The sequence below is a fragment of the Cololabis saira genome, chromosome 9 (assembly GCF_033807715.1).
Source record: "Cololabis saira isolate AMF1-May2022 chromosome 9, fColSai1.1, whole genome shotgun sequence".
Classification (NCBI taxonomy): Eukaryota; Metazoa; Chordata; class Actinopteri; order Beloniformes; family Belonidae; genus Cololabis; species Cololabis saira.
The window spans coordinates 20,421,891-20,437,207 of record NC_084595.1 but is presented as its reverse complement, the minus strand read 5'-3'; the positions used below and the strand labels follow the sequence as shown (position 1 = coordinate 20,437,207).

The following is a 15,317-nucleotide window of genomic DNA, read 5'->3' as shown; positions in this document are numbered from 1 at the left end:
GTGAAAAGTGTCAAATAAGTTATTTTTCTGGTGTTATTTTTCTGGTGATGACGCTAAATGTTGAAATAGCAGTAAAACCACATTCATTGATGAAATGACATAAGGGATGGAAAGGGGGGGATGGCAGTTTTACAGGGGGGATGATTTTGACCGTTTTTATTTCAGGGGGGGATGCCATCCCCCCTCATCCCCCCTCAACTCGAGTTATTATTAAATCCCAAACTTGACAGGTATGTTCCTGGGTACCTCTCTGCAGAAAAGACCCTTTAACGTCAACACCGCTTTTATATATCTTTGAAAGAAACAATTGTAGTCATCCTGTGAAGTGATCATTATCCCCACAGCAGCAGGAAAAGAAGGAACAATTCAACGTGTCTCCCAACTTAAAGCTCGGACCAACATCTTTTCAGTTTTAGGAGTGTGGCGTCAGGGATGCGTCATCGGTTTACAACACCATGAACTTCTGCGAGTCTCTTGTGTCCCGTGGGGAGTTTTTGGGGGTGGGGGTTCTTCCTCCTCCTCCTCCTCCTCCTCCTCCTCCTCCTCCTGCATGTGTCAGGGCTCGGGGAGAGCGCCCAGTGACGTCGCACAGGGCTGGCCCAGTCCTTTATTAGTCCGGTTCAGGTCTGCACAGCTCCAGGCTGCAGCTCAGTCCGGCGGCGGCGCGCGACTGTCCGACTGACTTCACCAAAACTTTCCACAAACTCAGTCAAACAGAAAAAAAAAGAAACACTGACTGACTGACAAAAGTTTCGCAACTCGCCTCAGTCCCGTTTTAATGACACTTTTACCTACTTTCTGCCTGCTTTGGAGTGTTTTCAGAGAAGTGTGATCAGAGGATCGAGCCGCACATCCACTGAGGAGTTTTGAATGAGCCGCTGCGTAAAAGCTCTGCCGACCTTTTTCCCTCTGCGTTTTGATTTTAATTTTACGTTGGGATAAAGTTTTCCTTTCCCATTGAGACTCGTGATGGCTGTCCTGTCACTAGCTGTACTACTTGTAGGATTTGTATTGACTTCGGCTGACAAGGTAAGTGTTTCACTTTTTCCTCCCAAGTGCGATCTGAACCGATCCCTGTTCATATTTAACGAACGCAGTCGCGAGGAGGAAAAGGGGCGGCAGGGAAGTTTAAAACTCTCACACTGCTTCCTCTGTGCAGCGTGTTGCATGACTTGAGCCTGTTAGATGGGACTGGTACCTCTCAGACACACTTCCGAGCTTTCAGAGCAGTAAACCCTGCACAGGGCCATTCCCAGCGTTTTGGGGGCCCCAATGAGAGGTTTTATTTGGGGGGACACCTAATCGGGATAAGGATATGGGAATTCAAAAAGTGTATTATTTTTTATGAATAAAACAGACTAGATTTGTAAATAGAGTTGAGGTCGGGGTATGTAGGTTAAGGTCAAATTCCACGAAATCACAGATCTTTGAATTATTGGAAATTAAATAGTGAATTATAAGTTATAGACCCCAACATTTGGAAAAGAAAACCCCCAAATTAAACAAAATTCTTCAGTCTAAACTACCAAAACAAACCTAGATATCTACCTAACCTAAATCTTGCTATGTAGCTGAGCATCTTTTGGACATTTGAGAAAAAAAAAAATGAAGTAGGGAGAAAATTCTATGAAAAAATCTGTAGTTTCTCACTTTTTAAACTCATAAATTGGCAAGAAAAATAAATCAGAAACCCTTGAGTCTATAAACTTGCTAATTTTGATCTAGAACAACATTTCTGACTTAAAACACCAATTATTTGTAAAAAGAACAACAAAACATTCATTTTAATTTTGAATCAGCAAAATAAACGTAGTTGACTATCAGGTGTTCTGGCTGAAGTAGCTAAGCTGACATAGTTGATTTGAGTCACGTGTAAAATTATGAGAAAAATACATAACAAAACTGACTATAAAACCTGACTATAAAAATCTGACTATAAAACTCAGGAATTTGCAAGAAAATAGATCATTTCTATGTATAAACTTGGATATTTGAAAACCAAATTTCAGAAACTGTAACTTCACAGGAATAAGAAACTAAAATTCGACCATACACTCTCATTTTCAAGAAACAAGCCAGCTAGAGTTTATCTGTACTGCACTTTTCAAGTACGAAATAACTCAAAGGGCTTTTAAAAGAGTTTAAAAACAGAATAAAAGAGAAAAGTGAGACAGGTATAAGTTAAAAAGAATAAAACGGATGACACAGTGCATTGTGGGAGATTACTGAGACAAAACAGCTTCTGTAAATAAAAAGCTAACAAAATACACAGCTGAACAAAACAGGGACTGCAGATGCAAATTAGCCTAAGGCTAATTCTGGTGCAATGCATCAAATGTTTACATTTATGTTTTTAATTGCACATGGTCCCTCTCAAAAAAAAAAAAAAAAAAATCCAAGACAGGAGGTAAAATTTCAGAGCGAAACTAAATGATTCATTATTTTTAAACTTACAAAAAAATCCAACTTTGTGGACTTTGAAACATTCAATATGAAACTTTTATAAAATTGATTTTATAAATTAGTTATTTTCCAACAGAAGAAAAATACAAAAATTTCAGTTTTCTGAGCTAAAACATGAGCGTTAGTGGGAGCTAGTAAACTAAACCCTCCGAACTAGCGTAAAGGTCCCGAGGCTTGAGGGTGATGAACACTGGGGGTGGGGGGGTAAAAATGAAATAAAAATTAACACAATTTCTGAACTCTCCACATAAACACCTACAACTTGTGCCTTCCTGTGCTCGTACACCTACGCTTTTTGATGTTAGAAGTTTAGAAATTTGCGAGAAACTTTATTTACGACATTTTCAGGGAAAAAACTGACACGATTAACTTCTGAACGAAAACTGAGCGATTGTGATATTTTCTTATAAGAGAAAACTCCGTAAAGTTTCCGTAAACGCCGTTGACTTCTCGTGAACGAGCCCCCTGGTGGCGGCGGAGGGGCTCTGCACGTGTCGGGTTCAAGTAAAGCTCGTCCTCCGTCGTGGCTTCCCTCTGGTCTCGGCACAGTTAACAGTGTTTTTCCTCTCTGTTTCCAGGCCGACGGAGGAGAACGAGAGGGTAAGTCCTGCTTCTAATCCGCCGCCGTCTTGTCGATAATCAGATCCATGTCTTGTGGAAGCAAACGGGTCTGTCCTGCAGCCGCTGACGAAATCCACCCGGACAAGTCGAGATCAAAGTGGGAGGGGAGTTTGTGGGTGAGGAGTTCTGTAATATCCTCCCCTCCCCTCCCACCCTGACACAGTCTGACTCCTCCGGCACAAACACACACACACACACACACACACACACACACACACACACACACACACACACACACACACACACACACACACGTATATTACCACTGCTTCAAGGGCTTTGTTATACAGGAAACAGAGTTCCACCTCCAAATCCTGCACATCTGTTCTCCATTCTGAGGTTAAGGAACAAGTGAGCTGCAGCAGTGTCCACGTAGGATCCTTTTACGCTCACACTTATCTCCCGAACACCTCGGGGGCCTCGCACAGTGGGACCGCGCTCGGCTGTGGTGGGGCGCTTGCGGCTGCCGGGTTGGCTGGAGTCGGTCCCCGGCGGCTCTACGTGGCCATTATCGGCCTTGTAAAGCGGCTGCTTCCCCCCGTTTGATGCGGCCCCCACAACTTTCCACCTCGGTCTCGTCGCTGGTGGTGAACAACTGCTCTGAGCAGGTCTCGTGAGCTGCTGCTCGTTCAGTTAGACGGGGAAGTGACTCTTCCTGTTGGGTCAGTGACGCTGGCGGGTAAGGGGAAGGTCATGGGAAGTCTTTTCTGTCCCGTCACCATTAAGAGAACACGAACTGGGACCCTTCTGCCTTTAAATTGGATTTGTGGGTGGAATAAAAGCGTAAACGTACATGTTAAATCTTTTTAAATGCAGGGTATTTGCACCAAAATCACAACCAAAGCTCGGCAGAATAAGCAAGAAAAAAAAGCAGAACTCCACGGACGTCCGGACGAAGCCGTCGGCGTCAGTGTCCCCGAGTCTGCACAGAGTTCTCGAGCCGGGAGGTTCTGAGCAAAGCTGAATTAAGATTATATTAACACGAACCAGTGGGGAGAGTTTGGGGTACGTTGAGGAGGATTGGGGTTCATCACTTGAGAAGACAGTTAGACAGCTCACAGGAAGATCCTGGGGTGACACCGGAGAGGTTTCCAGAGAGAGAAGGGACGTATTTCTGCAGCATTGACAAACGAAATGAATTTGAATCTTCTGAGAAAACAGTCTAAAATCCACCGTCCAGAACATTTGTTGGACGCTCCTCCCGCGTCTGCTGTTACAGCCACAGAGGACGGGGTTTTGGACGGCCATCCAGGAAAATTCAGAAAAAGGAATATTTTACAAAACTGCTCTGGAAACTCTTTTTTTTCCCCCACATCCACAGGTCACGTGACACGGCTCAAAGAGCCACATTTGCCCATTTGAAGGCTCTGGCTTCCTTGTGCATGCTGTAGCAGGTCAACCGGAGGCGTTGTTAGCTCACCGAGCTCGCCATGGCGGGGTTTTCAGTCCGCCGCTCCTTCCTACGCTGGAGCAGATTCCTCAGGCCTGGACAAATGTAGACGTTTCTCTGGAAACATCCCGGTTCGTGGTCGATGGCAGCGTCGTACTACCGAGCCTTGCGGTCCATCGTCTCTCAGGGTCCAGTCAGCTATCCGATAGGTTCCTTCGTCGCGTGAGCATCCATCGACTTGGAATGGGGCCACGACGGGCGACTCGCAGGTCCGTTGAGGCGCTGTGGACGCCAGGAGTTGACCAAAGTCCACTCTCAGCCAATGGGGACTGTTTCTGGGACGACGAAGCCACGTCAGACATTTATTAATGCTTTGTAGCGAATTTGCCAAAAACGAAGTCACGCACATGTGCGTTTTGGTCCTGCAGCAGCTTTTCTTGGGAGGGTTTCTTGCACCACACTGCCTATAAAGTGTGGCTGCGTCGTTAACTTGGACGGGCGGTTGGGCGCTGATAGAAGCAGCATCTGAAACCACCGACCGTCCAAGATATTTTACCCCAGCTCTTCGGAGGCATCGTCAGAGGGGGGGGGTTGTCTTACTTAGTTTGTCGTATCACGCCAAATGGGCACTGACCGGGCTTTACAGCTTCAGCGTGTGTCCTTCCCCCAACTCCACCGATCCCTGCGTCTTATGTCCCAGCGTCGTCTTTACTTTGCGTTATCGTTGATGATTTTACTCAGAAACTTTGTTTGCTCTGGACAAACACTCGTTATCTTTCTCTCGGCCCAGTTTTACGAGCTGACTTGTGTACAAGGCGTTTTCAGGCGGTTGTAAGAATACCAGCAGATTCACTTCTAGCAGCCTTGAACCGAAGCAGAGGTTTCTGTGTGAGCTGGTCCTCTTTCAGGTGGTTTCTGGGGGTTCTGGTCCGTCGTTCTTTTTCACAGCGCTGCTTTGATTCATTCAGGGTTGTTGGTCATCGGTTTATGCACAGTTCTGCTGACAAACAATACAACCGGGTTCAGGTCCCGGCTCTGACATGTGCCTCTTGGGTCTGATGTCACATGGTCTGATCTCGGGGTAAATCTTCCGGGAAGAGCGACGGCGGTCTTGAATGAGTCCTGGTCTCTGAACGATTGCTTCCCTGACACCACTGCGGATGTCAGGGGGTCCTTAGTTTTCCCCATGGGATCTTTGTACTTTCTTGCCTGCTTTTGTTTGAGATTCCTAAATGTGGAAAAATCGGCGTATTCGTTTACGTATTTGCTCTAAATCTGGGTTCCCCGGATCGTCTTTTGTCTCGGTGGAGGACCGCGGCAGCTGCGGCAGCGACATATGGTCCTCTGCTTTGATAACAAAACGTTTTGAAGTAACTCCAGCTCTCTGCCAGGCGTTCCAATATTTGATGTTGGACCCCATTAATCAGGAAAAAAAGAAAAGAAAAAAAGAGCGTTTTTGTGAGAAAGCTTTCTTGTCACATTGTTCACCAACTGCGCAAATAGAAAAATCAATCAGGGCCGAGGCAGCGAGACGTCCTTATCTGCTCTGCCCCCCACCGTGGCAGGAAGGCTGTACTCGTGCTGGAGGATAACACTTCCGCTCCTCCAATCCTCCTCTGAAACTAATCCACAACCGCTGGTGGTATTACAGAGCTGGGGACATTTTTCAGGGGGAAAGCCGTCGAGGTCGAGCTGAAAATGCTGAACGATTTAGAGGAGGAGAGGAAAAGATGGATGAGAGATGGAAGTAGAGATACATGGACATCTGAATCAGGGTTAGTTACTCACACCGGGGCTGAGGATGAGGCCGTCGCGTCAGGGAGAGCTGGTTGGATCCAAAGGCGTCGGTTCGGCATCTGAATGAGGCTGCAGGTCCAGAAGCACTCAGGACCTCGTGTAAACAGTCAGTCTGCTTTCACCTGCAGTTCCTTCACTGACCACCAGGTGGCCGGTTCCAAACGTGACCTACACGTGAACATGTCCATCTTTATGTCCATGGCTTTACAATTTAATCTTTTCGTCGAACTATTGTTGTTTTTTTTTTTTTATATATATTTTTATCCCCGATTTTTTACCCATTTCATCACCCAGTGCTCCTGCTTAAAGGAGCATGAGGCTCCTTTTAAGAAATGAGACTCTCTAGCGCCACCCTTCGCCACGACGGCCGTTGGGGGTAGTGCAGCCAACAGTGAAGCCGGCACGGGAGAACGGGGAGAACGCACATGCAGCGTCATGTGACGTCACATCTGCAGGACAGCGCGGGAAATTTGGGCCCGAATTGCAGCACATTTTGCAGCACACAGCCTGTTCAAGGCAAAGGAGAGATACACTAGAGGGCTCATTCTTTTGGGTTTGGAACGCTTCATCTGACATTATTACTAGAAAACTTAAAACGTATACGAATTTTTTTCATAAATCCTGCCTTAATCCTGCCTCATGCTCCTTTAAGTCGGTGCTAGGCATTGCGATCCTCTACCAACCCCGGGAGGGCCCTGCACTGAGCTCAAGTCTCCTCCTTACTTGAGGAGTGAGCAGGACTAGTGTTGTTTTTGTCAGCCTGTTTCAATTTTAGTTTTAGTCTAAGTCTTTGGGTCAAGCTATCAGTTTTTATTAGCTTTAGTCACGTTCATACTCCTTTTAGTCGTGTCAAGTTACAGTCGACTAAAAGTCTGAGCATTTTAGTCTTATTTTAGTCAGAATTGTCCAGGACCATTTTAGTCTATTTTTAGTCAAAGATTGTATTGACATATTTCAGCGATTACTCTGCCTTCATCAGAGTCGATAAAAACTCTGATGAGGGCGGAAGTCATTGCCGAAACATGTCAGGTATTTAAAAACCTAAATATTCTTGTCTGACGAAAAAAATCAGCAAGTTAAAGTGTCCAACTTTACTGCAGAAATAAACGCACCGAGCGCCCGGTAACTCATCAGGAGAAACTCATCAGGAGAAAAAAAAAAGGGCGTTTCGAGGGGCGTGGCTCTTTGAGTGACAACCGTGGGTCTCGGCCGGTAGCCGGTAACTAGGCGGGGGGGTCGTGGATGCCTGTGACTCCATGTCGGTTGCTATGTGAGCCGGCCCTGAAAGAGGCTGGTGGTCTGGTAGCGGTCCAAGGTGGAAAAACAAAACAAACAAACAATAAATAAATAAACAGAATCAGCTGATGGTCTAGAATGTTGATATCGTAGGAGAGAAGGACTTCAATCAATCAATCAAATTTTATTTATATAGCACCTTTCATCCAGGTACATGAAATACAAGGTGCTTTGACATTTTGATTGAAAAATAAGCATAATAAACAAATAAATAAAAACTGGGAGACCAAAAAATAAAAAACTGGGAGACCAATGCACCCTGACATACAATATAGAATATATAAAATTTATAAAAAGATAAAAGTTCAAGGATTAAGGCTAAAAAATAATCAGTCCACAACAATAAAAAAAAATATAATATAATAATAAAAACATTATAAGAGATAGATAAATAAATAAAACAGATACCTTTAAAAAATGTTAAACAGAATAAAACTATAAAAATGTGATGCTACATAAAAGCCAGACCAAAGAGATGAGTTTTTAGTCTACGTTTAAAAATGTCCACATTTCCAGCTTGGTGGTCCTTGGTGGCGGTGCAGCGATTAGTAGGCGTTAAATCAATAATAAAAATAGTCGCCAACAAATTTTATTGTTGACTATTGTCGACAAAAATAATTCAACAAAGTGAAGCATCCTCCTCCCTTTCTATCTCTGCCGAGAGCTGCACGTGTGCAATACAGTACAGCGCCAGGTAAACAATGTGGTGGCGGCTGATGCATCACCACGGTGACGGGCAGCAAAGTTCATTAAAAGATGTATTATTTTCTTTAATAAACAACCTAAATAAGATCCATTTAATAATTAAGAAACCAATAATCCGACTAGTCTGACGACCGATCAACCATCAGAATAGTTGCTAGTCGCGGCCCTCGTTTCTCCTTGGAGGATCTGCCTGGACTTGTGGTGTGTGTGGGGATAGCGTTGCCAGGCAACCATCCTCAATGAAGATGGAGTTCATGCAGAGTGTACCTGACTCCTCTAACGAGAGCCAGATCCCACCAACGTGCTCTTCAGGAAACGGCGAGCCACGTCTCGGGGGGGGGTTCGTCCGGGTCTTCTGAAGCAACTCTTCTTCTTCTTCTTCTTCTTCTTTGGTATAAAATCAGGCCCGAACTAAAAACTTTGCCTCAAACTGAGGAGTCCAGGGAATAACACACTCAGAACATACTTCTGAAGCCTCGTCCTCTCATTTGGACGAATGCCGCTCTGAAAGATGACGGGAGCCCGTCTGAAACGATGGCTGCTGGGAAAAACATGAACACGTGGCTTTTGATGATGATTTTTTCTTTTCTACTCGATTAATTTGAAAAGCAAAACTAGATAAAAAGCTTATCCACCAAGCAGTTACCGTCACAGCAATCAATGCGGGACTGAAACCGGTCTGAAAAAGCACAAGTTGTTAAAAAGTAATGGCAGTATAGTACAGCAGGTAAGTATTTAATTTAAAGGAGCTGACAGGTGGAGCAGACCTCAGGTCTACAGGAAGTTTGTTCCACCGGTGAGGAGCAGAATAACTGAACGCTGCCTCACCTTGCTTGGTTCTGGTATTGGGACAAACAACAAACCAGATCCAGATGAACCTCAGGGGTCTGGGAGCTTCATAGGAACTAACAGATCAAGGATGTATTTTGGTCCAATACCATTCAGGTCTTTGTAGACCAGTAAGATTTTAAACTCTATCCTTTGACTCACTGGAAGCCAGTGTAGTGATTTCATGACAGGTGTAATGTGGTCCAGTTTCCTGGTGTTTGTAAGGACTCTGGCAGCAGCGTTCTGGATCAGCTGCAGCTGCCTGATAGATTTCTTGTTAAGGCCTGTAAAGATGTCATTGCAATAATCCAAACCTACTGAAAATGAATGCATGAATAAGTTTTACTGTGTCTTGTTTAGACAGAAACCCCTTAATTCTAGCAATGTTTTTCAGGTGGTAGTAGGCAGATTTAGTGATAGACTTTAGATGGCTGTTGAAGTTACAGTTGTCAATGACGAATGAAAAAAGGCCTTCAGGCCGGCCCCCAGATACAGTTCAAAAGAATCATCCTCCAACTGTCCTTGTCACCGTGGCCACGTGAGTAGCAGTTATGGGTTTGATTGGTTTCGGAAGGTAATGGATGACAGCAAAGTGAGCGGGGAGCAGTGTCAGAGTGGCGTTTTACCACACAAATCTAAGGTGGTGCTGGGTCACGCCGCGGTGGGAGGTTCTGCTCGGGAGGCCGTTGACTCTCACCTGGGAACTATTGATCGTGATGCTCGGCATCTGCTGGGAGTTTAACCCGACGGGATCGGAGCCGCCCTTTAAGGAGGCTTTGGGAGGACTTATCGACGGCACCCCCTAAAAGTGTTAACTATCAGCCCTTGAAGCAGGTGGAAGCATGAATAAATGCTCCCAGTGATGCGTTTGTAAGTAAGTACGTAAAGTTTATTTATATAGCACCTTTCACAGACAACGGAATGTCACAAGGTGCTTCACAAAAAATGAAACAACATCAATAATAACACAAATAAAACACTACAATAAAAGTAGAAATACGATAAAAATAAAATAATACCGATATGAACCAGATGTTCATTAGCCTGGTGGCTGAGGAGAGAATTAAAAAGGGATGTAGACGGGCGATAAGGAACGACAAGATCTACCAGGAGCTCTGTCACTTCATAGCTGCTCGCGGCTACCAACGGACTTTTCAGCAGCGCCGGAAAAAACTAAAAAAATTAAAAAGCGTCGCCGCTTGAAGCTTCTCTCACTCTCATTTTTAACTTCGTACACAAGCCACAGACCCGACAGCACATATATCATCTCCTCCATTATCTACATCTTTAGTGTTGTTGTCTTCTTCGTTTAGATCACACAATCAAATACGTCACAGCAGCTTCGCTCCAACCTCCTACTTCTGCTCCAGGTGCTGAATTGTTATGGAAAAGAAACCAGGCCAAGTTGAGTCCAGCCGAGCTGAGATGAGTAGAGCCGAGTAGGTGCTAGTGGAAAAGTGCCATAAAAGTCAGGACCAAGATTTTAAAGTTAAAACAAAAAGGGACAGGGAGCCAGTGGTGAGGTGATTCCTTCTATCAGAGCAGGTCAGCAGCCTTACTGCAGAAGTTTTGGACAAGCCGGTTCTTTCTTGTTTAAGCAAAAAAACAAACTGTTGCAGTCGTCCAAACGAGACGACACAAAAGCGTGAATAATTAGCTCCAGATAATTTTTTGAAACAATGTTTTGTCCCTGTGTCGTCCCGCAGACCAGCTGAGGAGTCGGCTGAAGGAGTACGGCCTGGTGACGCCCTTCAGCACCGACTCCCACGGCCACTTCCTGTCGCACCTGTTGTCGGCCACGCACAAGCAGCGCGTCAAGAGAGACGCGTTTTCGTCCGGAGACGGCGAGCAGCGGCTCTTCTTCAACATCACCGCCTTCGGGAAGGAGTTCCACCTGCGGCTGCAGCCCAACACACGGCTGGTGGCGCCGGGGGCCATGGTGGAGTGGCACGACGAGGTGCCGGCCTTCGAGAACGTGAGCGTCGCCACCGACGCCGCCGCCAACGTCGGCGCCAACCTGACCGAGGCCGGCAACCAGACCGAGAGGATTCTGCGCCGGGAGCTGCTAAAGACCGACTGCACTTTCATTGGTGACATCACAGACGTCCCCGGGGGGTCGGTTGCCATTAACAACTGTGATGGACTGGTAAGTCCCCGTCCCCCCCCGTGACCTTAGCTCTGAGAGATGCCTGTAGCTCCTGACTCCGGCCTTTCTTGCCGTCGGTGCTCGGCATCTTTAAGGCGCATTGTTCCTGCAGATCCGCGTCAGGTGGGCGGATTCAGTCCCTCACGGTCCCCCCCCCACCCAACATCTTCCCGAACATAAAACTTGAGCTGCTTTTGTGCAGCACAAAAGCCTGCGGTCCCCTCCTGCACGTCACCGCTCGTAAAACACTTGAGCGATCATTGGAGGACGACCGGGTTGCCCAGAATCCCTGAGTGGTCCGGCGCTGCGGCGGCCAGCCGAGCCCGGACTGTGAAATACTCCGGAGTTTCGGCAGCGAGACAAAGGACGTTTTATTTCACCGGCTGATGTGGAATGTGAGGGACGACGTTGCTGTTACTTTATCTTCTACGGTTTTTAGTTCTGACGCAGACTCAGGTCCCTCCCTGTTACACGGGACTCGCCCCGCTGTGGGCGGCGCCGTGACTGCTCTACGAATAGTAGGCGACTTTGACTCGAGGTCTACGCTTGGTTATCGGCGAGGTGGCGTATGCAAAGTGAAGAGCGTCACCTGCTGGACTGTTTTTAAAAGGCTCCACCTGCTTTATTACAGCGATACATCCCTAGTTCAGACAGACTCTTCAGAAACCCAGTCATGACATCACAGAGGTTTTTATCCAGTTCTTCTTATACAGTCTGTTGTTGGCCAAAAGTCTTGTATCGTAACTTGGATTAAAACGCTGTGATGCGCCTCTGAACGATGACTGATTCTCCGCCGCTCTGCCGCCGGCTTGTCTTGTTTGCTTTAGCGTGAAACGCGGCCCGCGCTCCTCCGTGGCGTTTGCAGCTGAGACCCGAAGCGTGCAGGAGTGTGTGACTGGAGATCAAACACTCAAAGTGGTGGTTTCTGATGAAAAGCCCATCGCTGAGGGCCGGCGCTCTTTCATCTCAAGTGGTAGCCGTGGTCCTGGCGAGGTGTGTGTTTTACTGTCTCTAAATTACAGCCAGGCTGCTGTCTGGAAGTCTTTACTGCTGCAGGCGGCCGGCCGGTCGGCAGCTGAATGCTTATGGGGCAGAAACTGCCTCCGTAGCAGAGGCCATGGTGGCGTTGGTGTTGTTCACTGTGACAAAAATAAGATGTAAAATCATACGGGCAACATCAGGTACCCCCTTCCTGGCTCCGCAGGGTTTAGGAGGGCGAGCTGCAGCCCGGGGCTGATTAACTGGTCACCAGCAGGGGTGCACACCTCCATAAAAGCAGATGTTGCCAAGAGGGAAAGACATCAGCCATGGTCTAAGAGACGCAATAGTTGCTGCACATAAATCTGGAAAAGGCAATAGATCATTTCTAAAATGTTCTGCAGGTACAAAGATAATTAAAGCTGCAAGCAGCGATGAACGGGCCCTCGCACCCTTGTGCACGTTCAGGCGTGCTGCAGTGGAAGCGCTTGTATGACTTGCATGTAGATTCTTGAGGCCTGGACATTTAGTGGATGACACCAGCCACGACTCTGTATATCAAACCATTCAACAGTTATGGCAGAAAGTAGGAACTATCAGATATCGACCAATCAGAATAAGGGGCGGGGCTAATTTGCACCAATTATGTTGAAGGACTCAAAACCGAGTCCGATGACACCACCCATGAGTCTTTATGTCAAACCATTCAAAAGTTATTGCAGAAAATCGGAACTATTACATATCGACCAATCAGAAGAAGGGGCGGGGTTAATTCAGGCCAATGAAGGTCAAGTACTCAATACTAAGTCCGATGACACCCCCCACATGCCTTTATCACAACCCATTCAAAAGTTATGGTTTAAAGTAGGAACTATCAAATACGGACCAATCAGATGAAGGGGGGCGCGCTTTTTGGCATCTAGCGTCGCCACGGAACACTTTTGACTGAGAAAAGTAATGCGCATTATTGCAGGATCGAGACGCACATTCTGATGTATAACACTGGGTGGACATTACGGTTCGGGCCGTATTAACTGCCGAATGAATGGCATAAATTGCGCCAAAATTACACGATTAATTCAAAATGTTCAAAATGGCCGACTTCCTGTTCGGTTTCGGCCATGGCGCCAAGAGACTTTTCTTTAAGTTGCGACATGATACAGGTGTGTACTGATTTTCGTGGATGTACGTCAAACCGTATTGTGGGGCTTGAGTCACAAAGTTTTCTAGTGGGCGCTGTTGAGCCATTTTGCCACGTCCATTAATGCACACATTAAATATCTAATTTTTTTTGCGTGCAAAATTTGGTGACTTTTGGGGCACGTTTAGGGGGGCAAAAAGGCCCTCATTTCGTCAGAAGAAGGAAAATAAAAATTCCTACGGATACCATAGGGCCTTCGCACTGTAAGTGCTCGGGCCCTAATTATCAAGACCCCGAGATCATGCCGTGCACTGGTCACAAAGCTACAAAAAAACTCAGAGCTCCGTCTCAGAGCCTTCAGGCCTCAGGAACATGGTGGATGTTAAAGACTGAACCAGGTTTCTGTCTAAAAGGACCCTGGAACCAGCAGACTTCTGGGACAATGTCTTCCGGACAGGTGAGACCAGCGTGGAGATGGTTGGTCTCGGTGTCCAGAACCATGGTGGAGGAGCAGAGCTCCGGTCAGGAAGCTGCTGCTTCATGTTATCGTTGTTGGATTCAAAACTTTTATTGTCAATTCACCAAATGTCAGAATCGAAACACTGTTCTCTCATCACATGACAAACAAGTAAAGATCACACGTAAAGTGAGACGATGCGTAAATAAACATAAGTGGTAGGTCCAGAGGGACACCGGGGACCCTGCTAGACCCTGCTGCACCCTGCTGGATCCTGCTGGACCATGTGGGACCATGCGGGACCCTGCGGGACCCTGCTGGACCATCCACCGTCACAGAGTGATGCGGCCGATGAGGACGCTCTCAGTGGGGCTCGGCAGAAGAACAGAGTGATGGGAGGGGGGACTCGTCCTTTCCTCAGAGGAAGTGGAGTCACCTCGGTCTTTCTTGTTGAATAATGTTGCAGTAAAGAAGTACTTTGTTGCTGTTTTCATTCAAACCTGCAACCCGAACATGATGAGTCCAGTTCAGTCCCACAAGATCGGTCCAGAGAACCGTTTGACCTATATTTCAAAACAAACCACACCTTATCTTGTAAATGTGAACACGCGAGTGACCGTTGCTTCTGAACTAGACGTCTGGGGGGTCAGAGAGGCTTCGGGCCACCTCGGCCCGGAACACCTTACGTCAGATTTCATCAGATGAAAGATCGAGAGCCGGTCTGCGTATGGACGTTGTACCAGACGAGTTTTTAGATTCAGGTTTGGGTCTTTTGGGGGGCTTTTTCGCTGCGACAGCTTCCTCCTCTCCTCTCGCTGACGCCGACTTGACCCGAAGCAGAGGTCCGGAGGGGTAAACAAAGAGATGAGACTCTCTGAGCCCCCACGTCCAGACCAGACCCCCATGGATTGGACAAAGTCAGTTTTTATGTATTTGAAACCAGCGGGTTAAAATCACGTTTTTATCCTGGTGGTTTTTAACTGCTTTTAGGTGTAAAACAAGCCGAAACTCTGAGGCTCGCGTTGCCGTGCAACCGTCTGGGCCCGGGGGCGTCGGGCGCCGGCTGGTTCAAAGTGCAGCTCATGTTGGCGGAGCTCCGACTGCACGTCGATCGGCTGCAGGGGATCCACGCTCGTCCTAATGGCCTTCTTTGAAATCTCCTCGTGTGGACGGCTGGTTGGCGATTGAAGTGAAGGACTTGGATGCAGAGAGCGTTCTCAGCACCGCGGCCTCGTCTGGTAGCCGCTGGTCTGGTTCCGGAGCGCTCCGCAATTTTTTTTCTTATCAAGAGAATCGATTAGACGGGCAAACTCAAGAACATTTGAAACCCATCTCATTCATGTAAAGATCAAACAGCAGGAGCTGGAGGGAGGCTGGAGGTCGGTTCGTGGTCGTAACGACAGCGTTTGATGGCAGAAACAACTGGAAGCTGTCATCTTAGTTCAGTCTAGAGGGAGAGCGCCAAGGCGCAGAAGTATTTTCCTTTTTGTTGGCG

General features: G+C 47.0%; 1 protein-coding gene across 1 annotated transcript in view; it reads left to right on the top strand.

Moving 5' to 3' along the window:
* Positions 1–646: 646 nt before the first annotated feature.
* Positions 647–15,317, top strand: part of adamts3 (ADAM metallopeptidase with thrombospondin type 1 motif, 3) — a 173,177-nt gene continuing 158,506 nt past the window's right edge. Inside the window, exons 1-3 of the mRNA XM_061730722.1 lie at positions 647–1,029; positions 3,042–3,063; positions 10,807–11,246. Coding sequence (XP_061586706.1) covers positions 970–1,029; positions 3,042–3,063; positions 10,807–11,246 — 522 coding nt within the window. The 5' untranslated portion in view covers positions 647–969. The remainder of the gene's footprint in view (positions 1,030–3,041; positions 3,064–10,806; positions 11,247–15,317) is intronic.